The 20569-nt window shown below is 43.9% G+C and overlaps 1 protein-coding gene across 4 annotated transcripts in view; it reads right to left on the reverse strand.

The window, feature by feature from the left end:
• Window positions 1-146: 146 nt before the first annotated feature.
• LOC124636863 (lachesin-like) overlaps window positions 147-20569 on the reverse strand; it is a 107854-nt gene continuing 87431 nt past the window's right edge. For all 4 annotated transcript variants that reach the window (XM_047173063.1, XM_047173066.1, XM_047173064.1 and 1 more), the window contains exons 3-9: window positions 3589-3728; window positions 3370-3510; window positions 3198-3291; window positions 2906-3099; window positions 2722-2827; window positions 2404-2566; window positions 147-1250 (exon numbers count right to left, since the gene is read on the reverse strand). In XM_047173063.1, coding sequence (XP_047029019.1) covers window positions 1217-1250; window positions 2404-2566; window positions 2722-2827; window positions 2906-3099; window positions 3198-3291; window positions 3370-3510; window positions 3589-3728 — 872 coding nt within the window. In that variant the 3' untranslated portion in view covers window positions 147-1216. The remainder of the gene's footprint in view (window positions 1251-2403; window positions 2567-2721; window positions 2828-2905; window positions 3100-3197; window positions 3292-3369; window positions 3511-3588; window positions 3729-20569) is intronic.

Genomic DNA, 20569 nt, shown 5'->3' on the forward strand with positions numbered 1-20569 from the left:
GGTCCGGTTTTTGTCAAGAATGCTGAAGATTATGTTACTCTTAAACATGGGCCTCTTTACTCTTACTTTTGTGGTTGTGCCGAGGTACCTACTTGTCATTATTAGCCGCGGGAAGTACGAGAATGTCTCGCAATAACACTGCCAACAATGTTTCAACGATTTCATCTTTATTTTGTATTACTTACATTAGTATATTTACAAGTGAGGCAGTAACAGTGTTAACGAACCAAACTTATTTAACTCGGAACCACTGTTCGACGACATACGTTCACTGAAATTAATAAGGAGTCGGGAGACGCGAGCGGCGCCGGCGGCGGCGCATAGCGCGTGACGTCACGCGCCGCCCGCGGCTCCTCACAATGTCATCATAATATGTATAATACATCGTAGCTGAGTGTAGACAATTCAAAACAATTCACGGTTTATGATACAATTCCTTGCAGTGTTGTACTATTGAGCAGCTGTCAGGCGAGCTCGCTGTCGCTAGAGCAGCCACGCACCGCGCGTGCCGGCGCACACAGGCACACGACACATTACTTCATTCTTAACTTGACACAGTCATACTTGTGTCAGTTTATTATAAAGAGATGTTTATTAGTCAAGTCAAAACACTATCCCGAATTTAAAAAAATTGAGGCTCTTTAGGCTCATAAAACACGTAATACAAGTAACTACTGTGTAGCTGAGATATAATGAGGTAATATTGAAGATTGCGTCAGCTCTGAATTGAGCCAAGAGATCCCGCGCTGTGTCGGACACGCGCAGTGCGCCGCCGCCGCGCATTACATAATTCAATGTTTCTATCAATATTATAATTAATGTAATAGTTTATAATAATTATGTACAATTTTACAAATGTGAAAGACTCGCGAGCGGCAGCCAGCAGCGAGGCGCTGCCCCGCTCGCGTCGTCAGCCTATGTACATAGTTTGTTTCCCATAATATAAACTTTAGTAGGTAGGTACCGATACGAATTTCGTCGTAATTTAATGAATCTTCTCACATATCGTTCATATCACAACGCGTACGACAGACCGTTCCATTATCTAAGTAATACATCTGAAATTTTTACAATACATTAACTTAAGCACTCCGCATCGCATGCGGCGTGTTGCTGGACGTGGGGCCCTCGCCCGCGCACACACTCTCACTCACGTACACACACACACTGTGTCCGCACATCACGCGGGCGGCGCGCGCGCAGGCCCCGCGCGGCGCTATTTGCCGTCGTCCTCGTCGTGACATAGCACCCTGCAACACACACCATCAGAACAATCACTACTACTAGACACACACTGTACTAGACAGGATTATTTACGAGTATTGAATAGTTTAATCTCTTTGTTTAATAAACTAAAAAAATAAGTGGAAAACATTCAGACGTGATTGGTTCGTGGATGAGTGACCCATCTTGTCATTTGAAAGCCTTTCATTTTAATAAATCCTTGGAAGTCGTTACGGGTCGGTACTAAGAGATAGTTGTGGACGTCAGAGAGGCTGACACTGCATCTCAACTGCATCCGGTTAGACTAAGCCGACGCCAACATAGTTAGCAAAAGGATAGGCAGATGATGGTAATATAAACATTCAGACTTCTATAGTACGGTAGGGAGAGACTCCTTCAGAAATTCCTCTTAAACTGACCTTTTCTTTTTTAATTCGCAATTTCACGGTGAATTGGTGTGAGAGAGTAGTAATAATTTACATCTTGAAAATTTATTATAATTCATCTGAGATATAAATTAACGCTTAAAACTTTAATTTTATATGAAAATATTTTTTGACATCATATGATTTAGGTATTTAGTATACTATACCTTTTTCAAGGATTTTTTTTTTAAATTCATTGCAAAAAAATGGAAACTTATTATCGGGCGTGTCGTGCCGACCTAATCACATATACTTTATGATATTCTATGGCGAATTGTAAAAAAAATAACCTAGTCGATTCAGTGGTTTGGCCACTGGAGTCATTTTTCGTTTTCATAATTTATAGCATCATGTGTAAAGCAGACATAAAGCTAAGAGTGTCGAATGTTTTGATCAGTTGACAGCTGTCAGTTTTCAAAGGAGAATTTCCGTTGTTTGTAATGACTGACTGGTGTTCCAATTCTCGCACATTTTTATTCTGTTTACTTTGTTTGAAAAAATATGATTTTATTTGCGCTAATCAACATAATATTAACCAGTATGTTAACGTAGGTATTTAATTTTGTGTGATCAGGTACGATACACCCGATATTATAAAATAGGAAACATAAAATAAAACTTTAAAATAATATTTAATAAGTAAATAAATAACATCTCTGATCTATGGATTTCTAAAACCTTACACAGTGACCATTACCTAAAATTATTTCGCCTAAGTATAAGAATAAAACAGAAATATGAATGGTTTACTGACGGGAATAGCAGCGCGAGTGCCGCGAGCAGCAGCAGCCTGAGCAGCGCGCGGCGCGGCGGCCACAGCGCGTGCGCCAGCGCCGCGCTCAGCGCCGCGCTCAGCGCCGCCGCCGGCTGCGCGCGCGCCGCCGCGTTGCCGTGCTGCATCGCCGCCGGCTGCTCGCCTGTCATCATCATTGCCATTCAACTCATTATTATACGCGATATACACTGGTACAGGATAGTAAGCAACGGTCTACTTCCTACCCTTCATGGCAGATAAATGAAACACAATTAGAGTAGGCATGAGAAGTAGTAAGTTCGTGGCTATTGTACTGACCGCTGAGCACGTGCAGCATGACGGAGGCGGAGTCGAGGTTGGAGGGCGAGCACGAGTAGTTGCCGGAGTCCTCGCGCCGCGGACTGTAGATGATCAGGTTGCCCACCTGCAACAGACGCCGGCTGTCACCACACACTGCACTGCACACGTGTATGCGTGCGTGCGAGTGTGTGCGTCACAGTACCGTGGTGTCGGGGGCGACGCGCTCCATGCGGATCTCGACGAGGCTCTTGTCGTAGTTGAGCACGCGCTCGTCGTTGTGGTACCAGAAGATGTAGGCGGGCTCCTCCAGTGCCTGCGTGATCACGCACTTCAGGCTCACCGTGGTGCCCGCCTTCACGTACAGGTCCGACTCGCCCACGATCTCGATCTTTGGCACTGTCGACAGCACCAATATTTACCATTACACTCTATCAATATTGTCAAAAAGGCTCAGTTATAGGGCAGCGCTGAAGCTTGGAGCTGATCTGACTGACCTACAACGTTGAGCTGCACGAAGTGGCTCATCTTGGGCTCGGTGCCGACCTGGCACTCGTAGACGCCGGCGTCGCGCGCCTGCACGTATTTCACCTGCACACACGGGGCGTCATTACACGATGTTCACATGACACGAATATAACGAGTGCGGCAGTGTGTATGAGTGTGCACCTGCAGCGTCCAGGTGTCGGTCGCCTCGACGAGGAAGGCCTGGAAGCGCTCGTCGGCGATGAAGGTGAAGCGGTCCACCGTGAGGATGTGCGCGTCGCGGCGCCGGATCCACGACACCGACTTGTTGCTGAGCTGGCGCACCTGCAACGTGGCGGACACGCGCTCAGTACTATCATGTCAGCAGTAGACACGGCAGGTGGACACAGTGGCGTGTCGTACCTTGCAGGGCAGGTAGGCGTGCGTGCCGAGCTGCGTGGTGATGTTGTTGGGCGCCGAGGGGTCGAAGTAGGGCCCCGTGTACAGCCCCACGTAGCGCTTGGCGAGCCGCGGCCCCGCGCCCGCCTCGCCGCACGACAGCACTGAAACACACAAAACGACTCTTATTCTCTGCTTTACGCGGTGTCCTGCGTGAGCGACGAACGCGACGCGACGCGACGCAACACGACGCGACGTAATGCGACGCGATGCTATACGCGACAGATGTCCTACGTGATTTTGGTCATTACTTCTCAAATCATGGAGAAGTTGTGTTACAATTTTGCTTGAAAGTTCATATTTAAAGTACAGACAGCAACAATCTTCCAACTTGTTTGTACTAATAAACGATTTCTTTAATATTTATGTTTTTTTTGTCCCACAACAATCAACGCTTCTGAATAGTTCGCGGTGTCGCGTCTGGTCGCCCTCAAAACAAGTACGCGTTACGTCGCGTCTCGCCGCAGACTGTCACATAGGCCGCATGTAGGGAATTCCTTTGAGTTGATCGCGTTCGTCGCGTTCGCAGCGTCGCGTCGCGTCGCGTTCGTCGCTCACGCAGGACACCGCGTTAGACTAGCCTTATTGTTAGTAGGGTAATAGAATCTGTGCTATTCACACATTATTCCATAAGCATACATTTAATTGATACGCATAACAGTATTATAGAGCCGCGCTACGCCGTAGCGCAGGCAAGCTGCTACGCGGAGAGGGGAGTATCCGTAGCATGTGTCCGGTGCGCTCGCCTACAGTTCCACTCTCGATATATCGGGCGCAAGGGCGCAGTTATAAAAACGAGTTTTATGTTAGTGTCCCCCCCTCGCCCCCCCGCCCCCCGCGTCCTTCCCCCCACCTGGTTGGATTACACCGCTAGATCTAATTAATTACAAGATGATGCTACGAACTGATTCTACTTGCAATATTTTATTTTCCTCAGCGTGATTTAGCCATGTATGTTTTTTTTTTATTATTGCGACACTTTAACACACGGTCAGTTAGCCCAAGGTAAGCTAAAGCTTTTGTTATAGGTGCTAACACAACTGATAAACCACATATACTTCAAATATACAAGGTTTTACACAGGTACCCGTAGGTAAAGCTGAAAGGGGTCATCAATCTATCTTTTCTACGTTTTTGGCTAGGATAATTTATTCAATTTTGAAGACATTTTTAACACGTTGTTCATACTCATAAGTACATATTATAATATTAGAGACTACAGGCAACACACATGCAACGATCACTGTTGACCGCGCCGGGAACCGAGTGATCGTTGCACCGACGAGCTCGCTAGAGTTCATAAGTGTTACAACTTGAATCATACCTCGGCTGTCATTGAACATTTTTGTCAGTCGTAGTCAGAAGCCAGTAAATCTGAAAACCAGTCGTATTAAGGGGTATTGGGTTGCCCGGGTAACCGGGTTTAGGTTAGATAGGCAGTCGCTCCATGAAAAACACCAGTGGACTCGGCAGGTGATAAACTTAAATGATACATCAAGTACTGGATGTATTTATTTGTGATAACATTTTCAGTCTTAGAATACCTACTGAGCAAATAGTTGGTCAGAGTGTTATCAGCCGCACTTGGCTCTTTAGGGAGGATGTGGCAATGGGACCTCAGATTCCGGAATAAATTTACTTTTTATCGAGACCACCCGTCTACGCCGGATATTGACGATGGAAATGAAATCCCAAATCACTGCACTCGTCGAGTTCCGGCGACACTCGGACTTCTCTCACACACGAGTAGTTGCATGTCTGTCGGAATTCATGTATTGGCGCGGTCTGAGTGCACTGCACGATGCTCAATAACTAACGTGATGTGACCAGATCATGTACTAGCTGGAGTCAGGGCGGAGGGGGGGGAGGTCTCCATTAGCGGCGCCAGGTGTTTGCCCGGCGCACACTCGCCGCTCGCCTCTAATGACGCCGACGCGCTGTGTTTGCGCACAAACACCCACTCTACACAACACTAGCACGTGCTGCTAAGCTGTACCACATGTGCCTGAGAGCTGATGTGCTGAGTGCTGGCCCATGATATGTTACAAGGTACTGGAGAATACCCTGACATTGAATGGGGTAAGTGTAAATAAGCCGCTGAACTACATTATATTTTAAGTAAATCTACCCGAACGTAATTGTTGAACTACGCAACTGGAATGAGATAGATTACGTCAACGGAAAAGTTACGCACCAACGCATCTGGAAGTGCTACGTGCTACGAGTGTCCGCTACTAGCACTGCTACGCGTGTCCGCTACGAGCACTGCTACGCGTGTCCGCTACGAGCACTGCTACGCGTGTCCGCTACGAGCACTGCTACGCGTGTCCGCTACGAGCACTGCTACGCATCGCCGTCGTCTCCCACGTGACATTATGTATTCCATCGTTATGTAAATTCGTTTCAACTTCAATATCGTTCGAGTATTTTACATTCCCGCTTAATTCTTCGTAATTATGTAAATTAATTATTTCTGATGATCATTAATTAGTATAAATGGAGCCGCCTTCATTTCCTCGTCGATAAGAAATTGTTTGGATCACGATCATTATAATACGTAGAATATCAAAGAGTCTTCTAAATATCGTGAGTTCATTTATAGATAGATAGATAGATAGATAGATCATTTATTTGTCATAACATGAGTATCATGCAGATGGTACAAAGAAACGTGGTAAAGTACAGACATGTTTGGCCTTTCGGCGTACAAATATAAAGATGAGTTTACATTGCAATGTCAAATGTCATTAATTAAATTATCACAATTCTATTGTTCATATTATCCAAATAATAATAGTTATTACAGTTATAGTCATCAGTACAATAATTAATGTCAATACAATTACATTACAGTTAAAATAATTACAATTTACAAATTACAGTTACATTAATCCAAGTAGTCTTTAAAAAATGTCATAGTCAACTTTTGTCATTTAAAAATTCATGTATGGTATAGTATGCCTTCTTAACCAAAAACTGTTTTAATATCTTTTTAAGTGTTTGCAAATTTTGTTCCCTCCATAGGTTATTGTAGGTTTCATTCGTTTCAAATAATTTTCATTGTAAGATGTCGCATGTGGTAGGTATTAGATTCTCGTGAATAACTATGCAGTCGTCGTTGTCACGTAAGCGAGGCGCAGAGGTTGTGAGTGAGCGATTCTGACCGCTAGCGGGGAGTGGCGGGGCGGTGTGTGTGTGTGTGGGGGGGGGGGTCAGGTCCAGGAGGGTAATTACAGCTGCAATCAGAGTCGCAATCAGTGGCGCGGCGCCGACAGCCGCGCGGCGTGTCCGCGACGTCCCGGGACGCGACGCTCACCGCACACTTCAGCTCAGCTTGTCATAGTGTACATTATCTTCTTGCAATCACAATTTACACAATGTATATCGTTGCTTCACTACAGTACACTACGCGGTGCAAGACGACGATAAAATGTAGGTATGTAATAAATGTCTACAAAAATAAGCACGTACAGCAGTATAGTAATCATGCACCGTTGGGTTTGTAAATATGATTAGTAAGTACTCGGGCAGGGCGAGTGAGGGGGCGAGGGGGGCCGGTGCGGTGGGAGGGAAGATGGCGCTGATCGCATGCCGCGGCCACATTCGGCCGCGCCGCGTTGTACAGAATGTTCCCTTTAATTTGCAACACACAACAGCGCACTAAATCACTCGCCGGCTCGAGAGCGATATTAAATTCATAGCGTGGCGCTCCGACATTATAACAAAACAAATATTCCACCTAGTTATACTATAATGGCTTTTTATTTCATCGCTTCGACCTCTGCAATCGCAAAGTGCAAACACCGCCTAAAATTAATATTTGAGCGCGGGATTATGGAATTATACCAGGTGCTCGGGAACGTGATACGCCTACTGTACTTATTACTATTGTAACCATCTCCAGCCGATTATATTGTCAAAGCAAGCAAGGCAACACCCATATCACTTATTAACTGGCAAATAGTTAACTAATTCAATTAACGTGGCTTATTAAATATATAAAGCATTTAATGATGATGATGTTGCGGCGTCGCGGTACGGTGCGGTGCGGCACGGCGTGATGCGGTGCGGTGCGGTACGGTGCGGTGCGGCAGGGCGGGGCGGGACGAATGCTTTAAGCCGACTCTCAGTTTTTGCTCGGGTGCGGAGACGTTAAATATTTAATGGCTGGTGAGAGGAGGCTCTCGCCGGAAATGAATTGCGTATATTAGTACTACGACTGTTATTTTATAGCTAGTAATGTCTAATTTAATGGAAAGTAGTGTATAAAGTATGGTTTTCGACATTATGTTTTCAAAAAAGAAACACTTTCATAATTTAAAGAGAGAGATTTGCTTTTTATTAGTTTTGTAGTCGCACGTACGAGAGGTATTAACTGAAGGCTAGTAATAAAAGCTCCGACAAAAAAATAAGAATTGCCCTTACTCAAAATACTAAAGCTACTGACTAAAATACTGACTTTCCGACTACTTTTCTCCGAATAAAAATTACGAAACGACCGAATGAAATACTAAAGTCTTCGAAAAATAAACATCACTGTTTGTTGCTATAATACATACTTTTCTACCAGTATAAATTACGTTCTACTGAAAACTATGCTTTGTAATCTTTACGTGCCTACTATTAATTCATAAATTACCTTTCATATTTCATAGACTTGGTGCCATTTTAACTAGAACATTATACTGAAAATATTATTCTCAGTGGTTAAACAATACTTTTAAAAAATATAAAAATGTACTTGTAATAATAACTTTTACTTGCTTCATATATCATGAATTTTACTTACCACGGGTATGCTTCGATATCGGTTCTTATTTCAGGTTCAGGAAAAAGTTAGAATTAAAGTAGTACCTATTTACGCTTTAATCTAAAACAAAGTAGATTTTGGTTTCTCAATTCGGTTGTTCTCAATTCGGCCGGTATGTTTTTTAGGGTTCCGTACCTCGAAAGGAAAAAACGGAACCCTTATAGGATCACTTTGTTGTCCGTCTGTCTGTCTGTCTGTCTGTCTGTCTGTCTGTCAAGACCCTTTATCTTAAGAACGCGTGGATGTATCAAGAAATTCACATGAAATACTCGGGTCTATTGTCCCTTTAGGCTGTGAAAATATCAAGCTTCTAAGCCAAGCCAATCAAAAGATACAACCGATTATGTCGATATTTTCAACAAATTCTCGACACTCGCAAAGGAATCAAAACCTACAGGGTACTTCCCGTAAACTCAGAATCTTGAAATTTGGCATGAAGCATTGTTATATAATGCAAATATAGGAAAAATTGCGAAAATCTCATTTTTTTTGTTATATAATATAATAAAAATATTTTAATAAAATGAAACTTACTACCTTATTTCTCACGAACGAATAAAGGTACCAAATTGAAATTTATACCAAATACCTAGGTCTATTGTCCCTTTAAGCAATGAAAAAATCATACTTCTAAGTTAACGCGATCAAAAGATACAGCAGTTTTACCAACACCTTAGACGAATTTCCGTCACACGCTAGGGAATCAAAACCTACAAGGTACTTCCCGTGAACTCAGAATCTTAAAATTCGGCACGAAGCAACGTTATATAGTACAGATAAAGGAAAAATTGCGAAAATGATAAATTTGAAGTTACATAAAATATTAAAATATTATTTTTGCTTACATGACATAAAATATTTTTTTAATAATTATAAACTTACTACCTACCCTTTTTCACATGAACGCGTAGAGATATTAAAGTTTTGAATAAAAAGTGAAATACATATCAAACACTAAATATAATCTTTCTTAAATATAATGGCCTCTAAACTGTGAAAAATTTTAAATCATTCAAAGGTCATTGGGCACCTTAGTATGAAAACCATACCCACGGCGGATACGAACGAAATATAGCACAGTATAATGATAAAGGCTCTGATTTACTATGGCATTAGTCGCATCAATGTGAACCATGGGAATCTAGAGAAAATCAGGTGTAAACATCAAATATTTTCTTCATTTCAATGAGGAATTTAAACGACCAAGTTTGACGGATTTGAGAAATCATTTTTTTTGTAGTGAAAGAGTATACTCGCCGTTTATTTCCATTGTCATCAGGTCAGGATCTGATGATGGAAATCCTGAGAAATCGAGGGCAACTATCAGGAATTGTAGGCATGCATAGGATTAAAACTTGATTCTCAGATGTATGTCTGGTGATACTATCAAACAGTGAAGGTTTAGAGCTTGTGTGATGATGGAGACGTGAGAAAGTCGAGAGAACTCGGTATGTTTTAGTTACGTCGTGTTTGGGCTTACATTATTCGTATTGACAAGAACTTTTCACAAAAGTTAAAAATAAAAACTTTTTACAAAAAAAAAAAAACAACTTCTAAAACAACAAGAAAACTGTTTATATGCATCGGTCTAGATCTCGGTGGTTAAATAAATATAGATGCATCCTCTAGACACCGACTTCTAGACCGATGCACCTAACATCTTTTTAATTTCTTTCTTGCTTTTGTTTTCTTGTTGCTTTTTTATATGTTTGAAGTTGGATTTGTTTGTAAAATGCTACAAAATAAAATAATGCCGACTTTATAAAACAAAGAAAGGGACAGAATTACACTTTTGTCAAGGCTCTAGAAACGTAAAGCCAGCAGCCCCGAATCCTACTCTCTAGAAGTCGTTGTTACAATTCGACAGCTACAAGTCGTCAGGCGGTTTCGAAAAAAACCTGAAACTGGGGCTCTTTAGGTGATTAATCCCTCAAAAATAAAAGATCCCATTCCTGCAATGGCTGCTTTAACCCAAGTTGTAGTGAATTCTCATCACCTAAAATAAAATAAGCTCCAACACAAGGTTACGTTATAATTTGTAAAGGAGTTCCCATAACTATATCTGATCTTAGCTGTCGATCCCACAATGGCAGTCAAACCTATCTTTGTGGAAAGTCTTCGCCAATACGAATAAAATAAGCCCAAACACGTGGTAGTTGCAACATACCGTTCGGGAGTTCCCTTGACTCTCTGTAGTCTCCATAATCAAATCAGCTCCAAACCTTCACTGTTTACCAGTACCCTCAAAAATACACTCACATGTCTGGTTATGACTCGATGCGTGCCTACAATATTCAAGAGTTGCCCTCGATTTCTCAGGGTTTCCAGATCCTCATCAGATCCTGGTCATCCGGATTGGCACCTTCCTTCTTTATGAAATGTCTTTAACAATAAAAACTAGCATTGCAACCTGTACAATCCTCTGAAACTGCTTGTCTTTTATATTTTTCAAACGATCCTGGACATTCGTCTCCATGGAATTTTAATAAAATATTTATATTCAAAGAAACGTCATACCATTCTCCACGATTTAAAACTACTTTGATTCATGTCCGCCACTTTTTACAAAGCGGGTCAGATATGCCCCATGACCTTTAAGACATAATTAGTTATTTTCAATCAGATTTCTGAATGATGACTATAAAATGTTGTATATAAATAACTTCAATAAAATAACTTTTACAAGGTACTGGCCTACTATTTTAGTTATATTATAAAATAAAAAATATTAACTATTTTGACTCTCACGAAATTACCATAACTATGATTGTTCTAAACTGAACGGTTGGCGCGAAACTCACTTTTTATCTATACAGCATTTGTACGGAACCCTCGGTGCGCGAGTCCGACTCGCACTTGGCCGGTTTATTTATTCTAAGTATGTACATCAATTACGCCGAGGTCTATGGACCAATTTACGTGATTCTTTTTTTGTTCGACGCGGAATTGCGCCAGTTGGTCCCATTGTCATCAGGTCAGGATCTGATGATGGAAACCCTGAGAAATCGAGGGAAACCTTCGAAAGTTGTAGGCATTTGATCAACACCCAACTTTTATTTCGACGATTATTCTTTACCGGTATTGATGAACCAGTTCCCTCCTCTTCCTCCTCCGATCCAGAACGGTACACGGGTACCTCATCCATATTTCGTAATAATATTAAGTTTCCTTAATAGATAGTAAGTTAGTAGTTTCCTTAGTACATTTATTAGTTATATTAGTGATAATACGAAAGCAAGAGCAACAAAAAACTATTTATTTTCTTAACATAAACAAACGTAACATGCAAGCATCGGTCGTTGTAAACGCACTGCGCTCGGATCTTTCGAACTCGCATATGAAAACAGCCGAACGCGACCCCAACCCGATCGCGTGTGCTAAACTGTTGAGGTATTTTCATTATTATTGAGAGTTAAAAAATAAATTTAATAACCAACAATAGAAATTATAACAGTTCATGCATGTTGTAAAAATATGGTTATTTTGTCAAAACCTCTGTTGTCGGTAACTTGTTAATTTTGTCGGAAGTTCAGTATTCTAGTCGGAACTTTAGTTTTATTACTCGAAGATCGATTTTTTTTTCGGAGAAAAAGTTATTTGAACCTGCTCATATTTGTAGTTAAAATTGATATTTTTTGTCGTTTATGTTTTGGATTTTTTGTCGGTAATTCATTATAACGCTGGTTAATAAGAATAATAGTCGGCCACAGATCGCTGGAGATTAATTTGTTTTTCGGAACCATTATTATTATCCTTAACTGAATAGGAGTTGTTATGAATGTATCGTATCGGCTGCATGTCGTGTATGCAATCGTTTAGTAGTTTTTGAATAAAGTGCACGAACAGCGAGCAGCACACGGCATCGTTTGCCGAGCATTTTGTTTGATATTAGCGCAGTAACGAGGTGTTCACATGACACGTGTACTCCTGATGATTACATTAGTGACACTCGTGCGTGTGCGTCACAGCTGCAGCGCTCACTGAGCGGCGCGATGCGAGCTCATCATCATCCTCCTGCCCTTATCACAATGTTATTTGGACTCAGCGCAGCATGCTGAACATGTTTCAGCAGTCAAGAGTAATAATAATTTGTGTGAGCCGCTAGTCGGTTTCTTTCGAGGTAAATTGTTTAATTTTATTGACGGTGAGCGAATTGCAAATAACATAAATAGTTTACGAGCGCTTAAGTGAGTGTTACGGCGGTAAGCGCTCCAGAGGGCAATAAAGGGAATTATTCATCGGAGAGCGGCGAGTAATTAAATAGAAATTAGGAGAGAGCCCGAGGAAGTGTACTTATATAAGTTGTAGCTGCAGCACCGGATAGAAATGTATTTCCGTCATATTGTTGAGTTTTACACGGCTCGAGTGTGCGGGCTACGTAACCCGCTCTCTGCCTGTGCCCCCCCCCCCCCCCTCCCGCCCCGCCCCGCACCCCGCCGCACACCCGCCCTCACGTTGCACCGCTCTAAAACGGATTCTCTTTACAATATTTCTTTTCCAGTTCGAATGTGAATTTCCCGCGGCGATGCGAACTATTCATGCGCCTGAAGAGGAAAATTTATTGCGAGATATTTTTTTAACTTCCATTTGAATCGAAGTTTAAATATTAAAATGATATCGGCTGGCGTCGTGCCCGCGCCGTGTCGTGCCGCGCCGTGCCGTGCCGCGTCGTGCCGTGTCTCACCGCGCCGTGTCCGATCACTACCGCGCCGCGTTGCAGTTGTCGCTTGTAACAGAACTGTGTCCATTATTAGCAACATGTGAACATCTCAACGCCGCATTACCGGTGCGGGTGCATCCTGATTTATGTCTACCAACTCTGCTTCATGAGCACTCACAAACCACAATAGCACGACTTCCCGATCAGTCCGAGCGGGTCCGGCGAGCACCACTAGTGCGTCCTGTACTTTAACAATTATTGTAGATTGTTCCGTGACGTCATAAACCACAAGTGCAAATCCGTGGTAAAGGTATATTATATACGAGGGCTGACACAGGGTCTAGTTGAAGGTGTTCTTATTTGTATTATCTCTGGGTCGTTTATCCTTGATAAAAGGGACGATATGAGGTATATACGCGATGCATGACCCGGCGAAGTGGTCACGCTACTCGTCATCGACATCGCGACTGCCAAGTCGGAAATCATTTAAACTTGCGAGAAAAATGATTGTGCGGAGCGCGATCATTAGCCTTAATTACTGTAATTATTCATAGCTACATTGACCTGCGGCGGAGGACTCGATGGCGAACAGAGATTGATGGCAGCGAGCCTGCAGCGAGCGGCGCCGGGCGGCGCGCCACTGCGGCGTGAGGGAGCGACGGATTTAATAAATATAAAAAGTGAACCATAAATTCCGGGATACCTCATGTTGTTCGTAACAAGAATAACTGTTGTTTTTTCATGGCCTGTAAAAAACCTATCGTGTAAATTGGACGGCGTGAATGAGCCCCACTTGGCTGCTTCGTTCCTTGTTTATATACATCTGGTGACGCGGCCACGGTACGATACGGCACGTCTACGGCGCGGACACGGCACGGCGACGGCGTTGACTCGTCACTTACTAATACGTGTATACGGATAACATACCTTTTAAACTGCCTGCAACTCTTACTGATATGAATGATATTCATATTAGTTTTGTGACTATAAACCTTTGCCTAATTAAAGTTCAGTTTCAGCTTAGTCACAGTTTGCATGCGATCTGTGCTCGTTTGTAGGACACGCTACCCCGCACGGGACCAACTTTCTATTTCACTAAATAAAACGAAATTTAAGCTATGACAGTTACACAGGCATCCTGAGGTGAGTACACAATAACAAGACCAGAAAGCTTACTCACACTATAAAGATTAAAAATTCACATCATCTACATTATGCATGTACCGATTTGAAGTTCCATGGTGAAAGTCATATCATCCTCCGAACCTTTTCCCAAACTATGTTGGGGTCGGCTTCCAGTCTAACCGGATTCAGTTGAGTACCAAGTGCTTTACAAGAAGCGACTGCCTATCTGACCTCCTCAACCCAGTAACCCGGGCAACCCGATACCCCTTGGATAGGCTGGTATCAGACTTACTGGCTTCTCACTACTAGTAACGACTGCCAAGGATGTTCAATGACAGCCGGGCCCTACTGTTTAACGTGCCATCCGAAACACAGTAATTGGTGTCTAAGATATACTTAGAAAGTACATACAAACTTAGAAAAGTTGCATTGGTACTTGCCTGACCTTGAATCGAACCCGCGCCCTCCTACTCGAGAGGTTGGTTCTTTGCCCTCTAGGCCACCACGACTCATTCCATGGTGAAAGTGCAAAGAAAAAATAAATCCTAAAGAGAAGGACTATTGTCACTCGGACAATGTTCGGCGCGGCGGTGACGTAAGCCACACAATCCGGTGCGATCCGGTGCGATCCGGTGCGATCCGGCGCGGTCCGGCAGTGTGGGACTGCTGGCTGCCCCGCGCGAGTTAAGTAAACAGCACCTGTTCGCTTGCGCGTCGCCTTGTGTGAACACATTGTGTGTTTACTTTGTGGAACAAACGCTTTATGTGGACTGAAACATTCGTATTTTTTGACAGCGGTAGTGTACGCGCTCGTAATAGACTCTCTCGGGCCGCGCGGAGTTCAACTTTCGACATCCCGCTACGTAACACACACTAACCCAACACTGTATGTATATGGCACACATATACACGCTCTTCGAAATGTATTCAGGGAGCCGTCGCCTAAGTTTCCTCCGTTCTTTTATAAGTTAGTAAATATGAAAGAGTTTCTCTAGATTCCAACTTGTGATAACTTATTGAATTTGGACGTTGTATAAAAATTTTAGTTGAGAGCTCGTATAGTTTGTGGAAAACATAGACTGGAATATTTCAGTTTGGCTTGGGTGGACTTCTTTTGTAAACTTCTATTCAGTTACTCATTAGCTCGGCTTGTTAGTTCTATAGTTAGTTACAGCTTGTATATTAGTAGCTACAGACTATATGAATTTGGTTTGAGGGAACATGTAGTCCTTCCACATAAAATACTGATGAGAATGGTGGATCACTTGGCTGGTGAGGAGAGCTGCAGCCGAACCTTGTATCCTTTATGAGGAACTTATCGCGTTCCTGAGATCACAATATACTCATTAGACATATTTAGTTGCGACTGTACCACAGACTACTAAACAAATATTACTAGCGTCGATCAATTACTAGGGCGTGAGGGCGCGGCATCGCATACTTTGTCTAATTGAGGGTAATGAAGGCGATATCCCGACTAACGACGTAGTAACTAAGTCGAAGTTTTTACGAGAGAAACATATTGTAGTACAGATAACGGTTATAGCATGTGATCAGGTGAGGACACATGCGACTGCCGCGCGGTACCCTAACACTCCCTCAACTATATCACTCCAAACTGTGGGTTGTATGGAGAAGAACTAGAAACTCCATACAACTCCATACGCTTAACACATTAAGAGCGTTTCCTTTGGGTGCGTCCACATCAGGCGAATGCGCCGCGAATGCGCAGCACGCGAGCCGATCGCGAGCTGTCCGCGAGCTGCGCGCGTGCAGTCACTGCAATAGTTCGGTGCGCCTCTTTAGCGCAACTCACGCAAGGCTCGTATAGAGCGCGCGAGCGGCGCGCGATCTGCGCGCAATCAGTTCTCGCCCTTACAGTTCCGTATATTGGCTCAGTACTATCGAAGATGGCAGACGTCGCGCGCCGCCTGCGCGCCGCTCGCGTGCGGCGCTTAGGTCGCGCGCGAGCTGCGCGCGGGCGGCGCAGAAGCGGCGCACGAACAAAAATGCACGCGCGCAGCTCGCGGACAGCTCGCGATCGGCTCGCGTGCTGCGCATTCGCGGCGCATTCGCCAGATGTGGACGCACCCTTAGAGTTTACATTAATTCACATCGTGAATAACTAAACATTTTAAGGCAATTATTCACGAAAGGCGCGGACGAGGCAGTTTCTGCTGCTCTTACATATTTTCAGTGGGGGTGATTGAATGTGGTCGCCGGAGAGCGCGGGGGTGTGCCTGCGGGAGGGGGAGGGGGGGTGTTGCCACGTCAGCAACGTCTTACAGATCTCTGACGAGTGACGAGCAGTTTTATAGTTTTAGCGACCACTAAGTACTCAGAGCTTACACGATTTATGAGACGTTGCATACCAATAATGTTTGGGATTAATATAATTTGTTGATACAATAAAGCTATTCTTGGCTGATCATTAAAATCATAATGAGTTTTAGCGTTATCTAGAGCAGTGGCACATATCTGATAGCGCTGGCTATGTGTACACAATACAAAGTGAGCGGAGTGCGCATCAGGCGCGCGGCTATTTACGTAAAAGGGTGATTAGTTTAGTAAATGGTCGGTGCGATAGTATCTGCGGCCAATTATACCCGCGATGTGTCTCCGCTCTGTAGCGCGGGGTCTATTTTAGCGCAGATTGTACTCACATATTACTTGTTCACGTATCACTTGCTCATCAGCTTGCTGCTGTACTTACTTACCATTTTCTATTACCTACTCTTTCCTAATCCTCAAGTCTTATAAGTAGCCATGCAAAAAGCGAATTACCTAGACTTTTAAAGATATTTTTTTTTACTTGCGACAGCGTTCATGAAAGTACTTTACTGAATTGTACTTAAAATCGTAATGATCTTAAGTATAATTCAGTAGGCGGCTATGGTCGGAGGTCTGACGCAGCTTTATAATAAATTTTACTTTATTAGAACATTATCGGCGTACGCCAGCGGGCTCTAGCTCATTAACTGTTAACAGATAATATGTTCTGCGAGCAACTCGCACGTTATATTTGTTATTAGCTTAAGCAGCAGTTGTGGGGAAGTTCACGTGTAGTTCGCAATGAGTGTCGAGTGTGAAGCGACAGTCAGGTGGAGGTGTGAGCAGGTAATGTGTGCTAGTGAGGCAGGTCACGAGCCGCCTGCCACAGATAATATATCGCGGTAATGGGCCATTCATTACGCGCACTGTCACTACATTATTATACTTTATGTGAATAACGATATCCATACTAATATGGGGAACAATCCAGCCGTTCTCCGGACAACGGCAGCAACTTGTGAATTGCTTCAGTGCAAACTATCTGAAAGCAGTTTTTCATAAATAAAATTGTTACTGTAAGAACTCGAGCTCAAGAAATTTCAAATCACAACGATCTGAAACTCACAATTACAGTCATGTTGAGATAATCCTGTTACCGCAACAACTCGTTAATGGGATGAAGCGCTCCCCTCCCCCCCCCCCGCCGCGACTCGGCAGCTCTCGTCAAGGTGCACCGACGACAACACATCACGTAACAGATTCAATAATCTGCTGACAATTGACTACTACTACTATCCACGTCGATCTTTAACAGTTCTCCTAGCATTTGCTAATGGTTGTTTCAAGCGGAGTTATTTTGTACAATGTACAGAAGGCGTGTGATGATAAGTTAAGAACATTGGTTACCGGCGCCGACAGTGTGCAGCGAGTGACGCGGGGTGTACGCGACAGATTGCAAATGAAAGCGCACCCTTTGATGTGGTTCGCGAGACGCGCTGCAGGATGTACACAGATGATAGTGTTTGTACTTGAAGCCGGCGGAGTGTCTCGCGCGCCTCACCTCGCACCGCATACAATGCCTGCCATAATAACTAAATACGGCTTATTGTTAGCGCCGCGCTTTTCTACTAATTTCATACATTAATACATTTAAATTGTTGTTGTTTTCTGTCACGACTAATATTTAGTTATATTGGATAAACTGTTGTTGTCTGTCAGAGCAAAATTTTTATCATTCGTAGCAGTGCACAGTGGGGCGCACGTATCTATGTAAGTATGACATTACACAGTACGGGCACTGTAGTGGACGGTATGTAATAGCCAACAATTAGATCCTGTATCTACGTGTTATTACATCTATTCGTTATCAGACCCCACGTGCACAGATTATAACTTTACGTAAAACATTTGTGCGAATAGGATAATCTGAAGGTCACCTGACACCTGTGTATGCTAAATAGGCCAAAACCGGTGTCAGCTGTGGGGTGCAGGGCGGGGTGAGGGGGAGGAGGAAGGTGGAGGGGGGGGCGTTAGCTGGAGCATGAGGAGACAGAGGAGGCACGCGACGTACGCCTTGTGGGACTCGCATATTAATTACCGCACGAAATAAAACGAAACCTCCTCATAGCGGTGACCACAGTGAGCACAGTGGCAGCTTTATAGGAATTATTCTTATAATATTGGCTGAGGTTCTCGTAAGTTGTGTGTGGCGGGCGCCGGGACTCGATCCCGGATTCCCGTCACGCTCGGCGCGGGCTCGTTCCGAGAGCCGGCGCTTTTATAATTTAATCTTATAGCTTGTTACAATCACTACGATAAAAGGGCGAGCGCCGCGAATATTCATGAGTGACGGTTTTCTGTGTCAACGTGTAGCTGGACGGCCGAGAGCCTAGAGCGGCAAATTGGAGGGCGGTTGTGCAACTCGCGTCCGAGTTAATTCCATTCGGCAAATTGCTCAGTAAATAACGAGGCTGACGGACACATAATAGTTTTCCAATTTGTTCGTCGCTCTTATAATTTCATTGCTTTTTGATGGCAACGCTTTGTGACTAACGAACCGGCGCTTGATGAATGTTTTATTTGCTGGCAGAGTGTAGCAGCCGCGTGATGTCACGCTCGCCAGCGCCGCAGCTCTCGGCAGCACTCGGCAGCACTCGTCAGCACTCGGCAAGACTCGGCAGCACTCGGCAGCACTCGGCAAGACTCGGCAGCACTCGGCAGCACTCGGCAAGACTCGGCAGCACTCGGCAGCACTCGTCAGCACTCGGCAAGACTCGGCAGCACTCGGCAGCACTCGGCAGCAGTCGGTAGCACCTGCAGGAGCCGGCGCATCACACGCCATGCTCCACGTCGCATTACACATATAAACATGTTGAGCTCGTCGCCTCGCTTGTATAAAAACGTGTCGCAAAGAATTAACTGCATAATTATTCTGATACCGTCACGGAGGCGACTCGTATAAACTCTTATTAGACATAGCCTTGTGTGTCCGGCCCGTCCGATGCCGTCCGGAGCCGTCCGGTTGCGTCCGGCGCCAGTAGCGTGCGGCACTCGTAAACTTCTACTACTGGCGATGCGTTAGAAATGCAGCCTGTTTACTTTAGTGAAGTAATAAATTAAAAAGAAATACATTTCCTGATTAAGCGAACATACCTATTAATATGAAACATATTTGTACAAGAATTTTACTTTTGGGTGCTTTTACAACAATAATGCAAATAATTTGTGTAACATGAGGGTTAGATCACGTCGTTATTCTATGAACGTTGTAATGCTACAAACACTGGCTACGCGCTACGCGTGCTACGCAGCTACGTGACAAGCGCCTACGTGCGTAGCCGCTACGCGTCGAATTGAAACGGCTTCTATTATAAACTATTAAGTTTATAAAATTAACCGTAATGGAAGATGACAGTTACACAGTTCAAGTCGATAAATCAAATATAAATGGGGTTTTTAGTTTTTTTTTCAGAACGTTGAAATATTTTTAATACGTACGTACCACTACGCTAGCACAGGTACATGGCAAGTTTTGACAACAAAGGCCGTTGTTTTTGGACATCTCAAGGTCTGTATATATGTATAGCGACACCGCACGGAGGGTAAGGAGGTTGTATCGCGAGCTAATTCCGGGGCTACTTCGCCAGTCGCTGTAATGAGGTCGGTGCGTATGCAAATACCGTGCGCGTGTGGGCGTGTCACGTGTACAAGTGTGTGAGTATATGTGCGAGTGACCGCTGGTGTGTGTGTGTGTGTGTTGCACACAAGTGGGCACAAGTAGGCAGGACCGGCTTCGAACTCGCTCTGTTTATACTTAAATTGCTTTTGTGCCTTTCATAAACTAGTATTGAACTTCTTTGAAAAAATCAGTACTCCCGTTACACGATTTTGTTTTTAGGGTTCCGTATCGAAAGGGTAAAACAGGACCCAGGTTTTCGCTCCTCTGTCCGTCCATCCGTCTTCACCACTTCCTACGTGTTTTTGCTGGGAAGAAGAAGTGGTGAAACAAACTCCCTGTCCGTCTGTCACCTGGCTGTATCTCATGAACCGTGATAGTTAGAGAGTTGAAATTTTCACAG

The sequence above is a fragment of the Helicoverpa zea genome, chromosome 15, assembly GCF_022581195.2.
Source record: "Helicoverpa zea isolate HzStark_Cry1AcR chromosome 15, ilHelZeax1.1, whole genome shotgun sequence".
Classification (NCBI taxonomy): domain Eukaryota; kingdom Metazoa; phylum Arthropoda; class Insecta; order Lepidoptera; family Noctuidae; genus Helicoverpa; species Helicoverpa zea.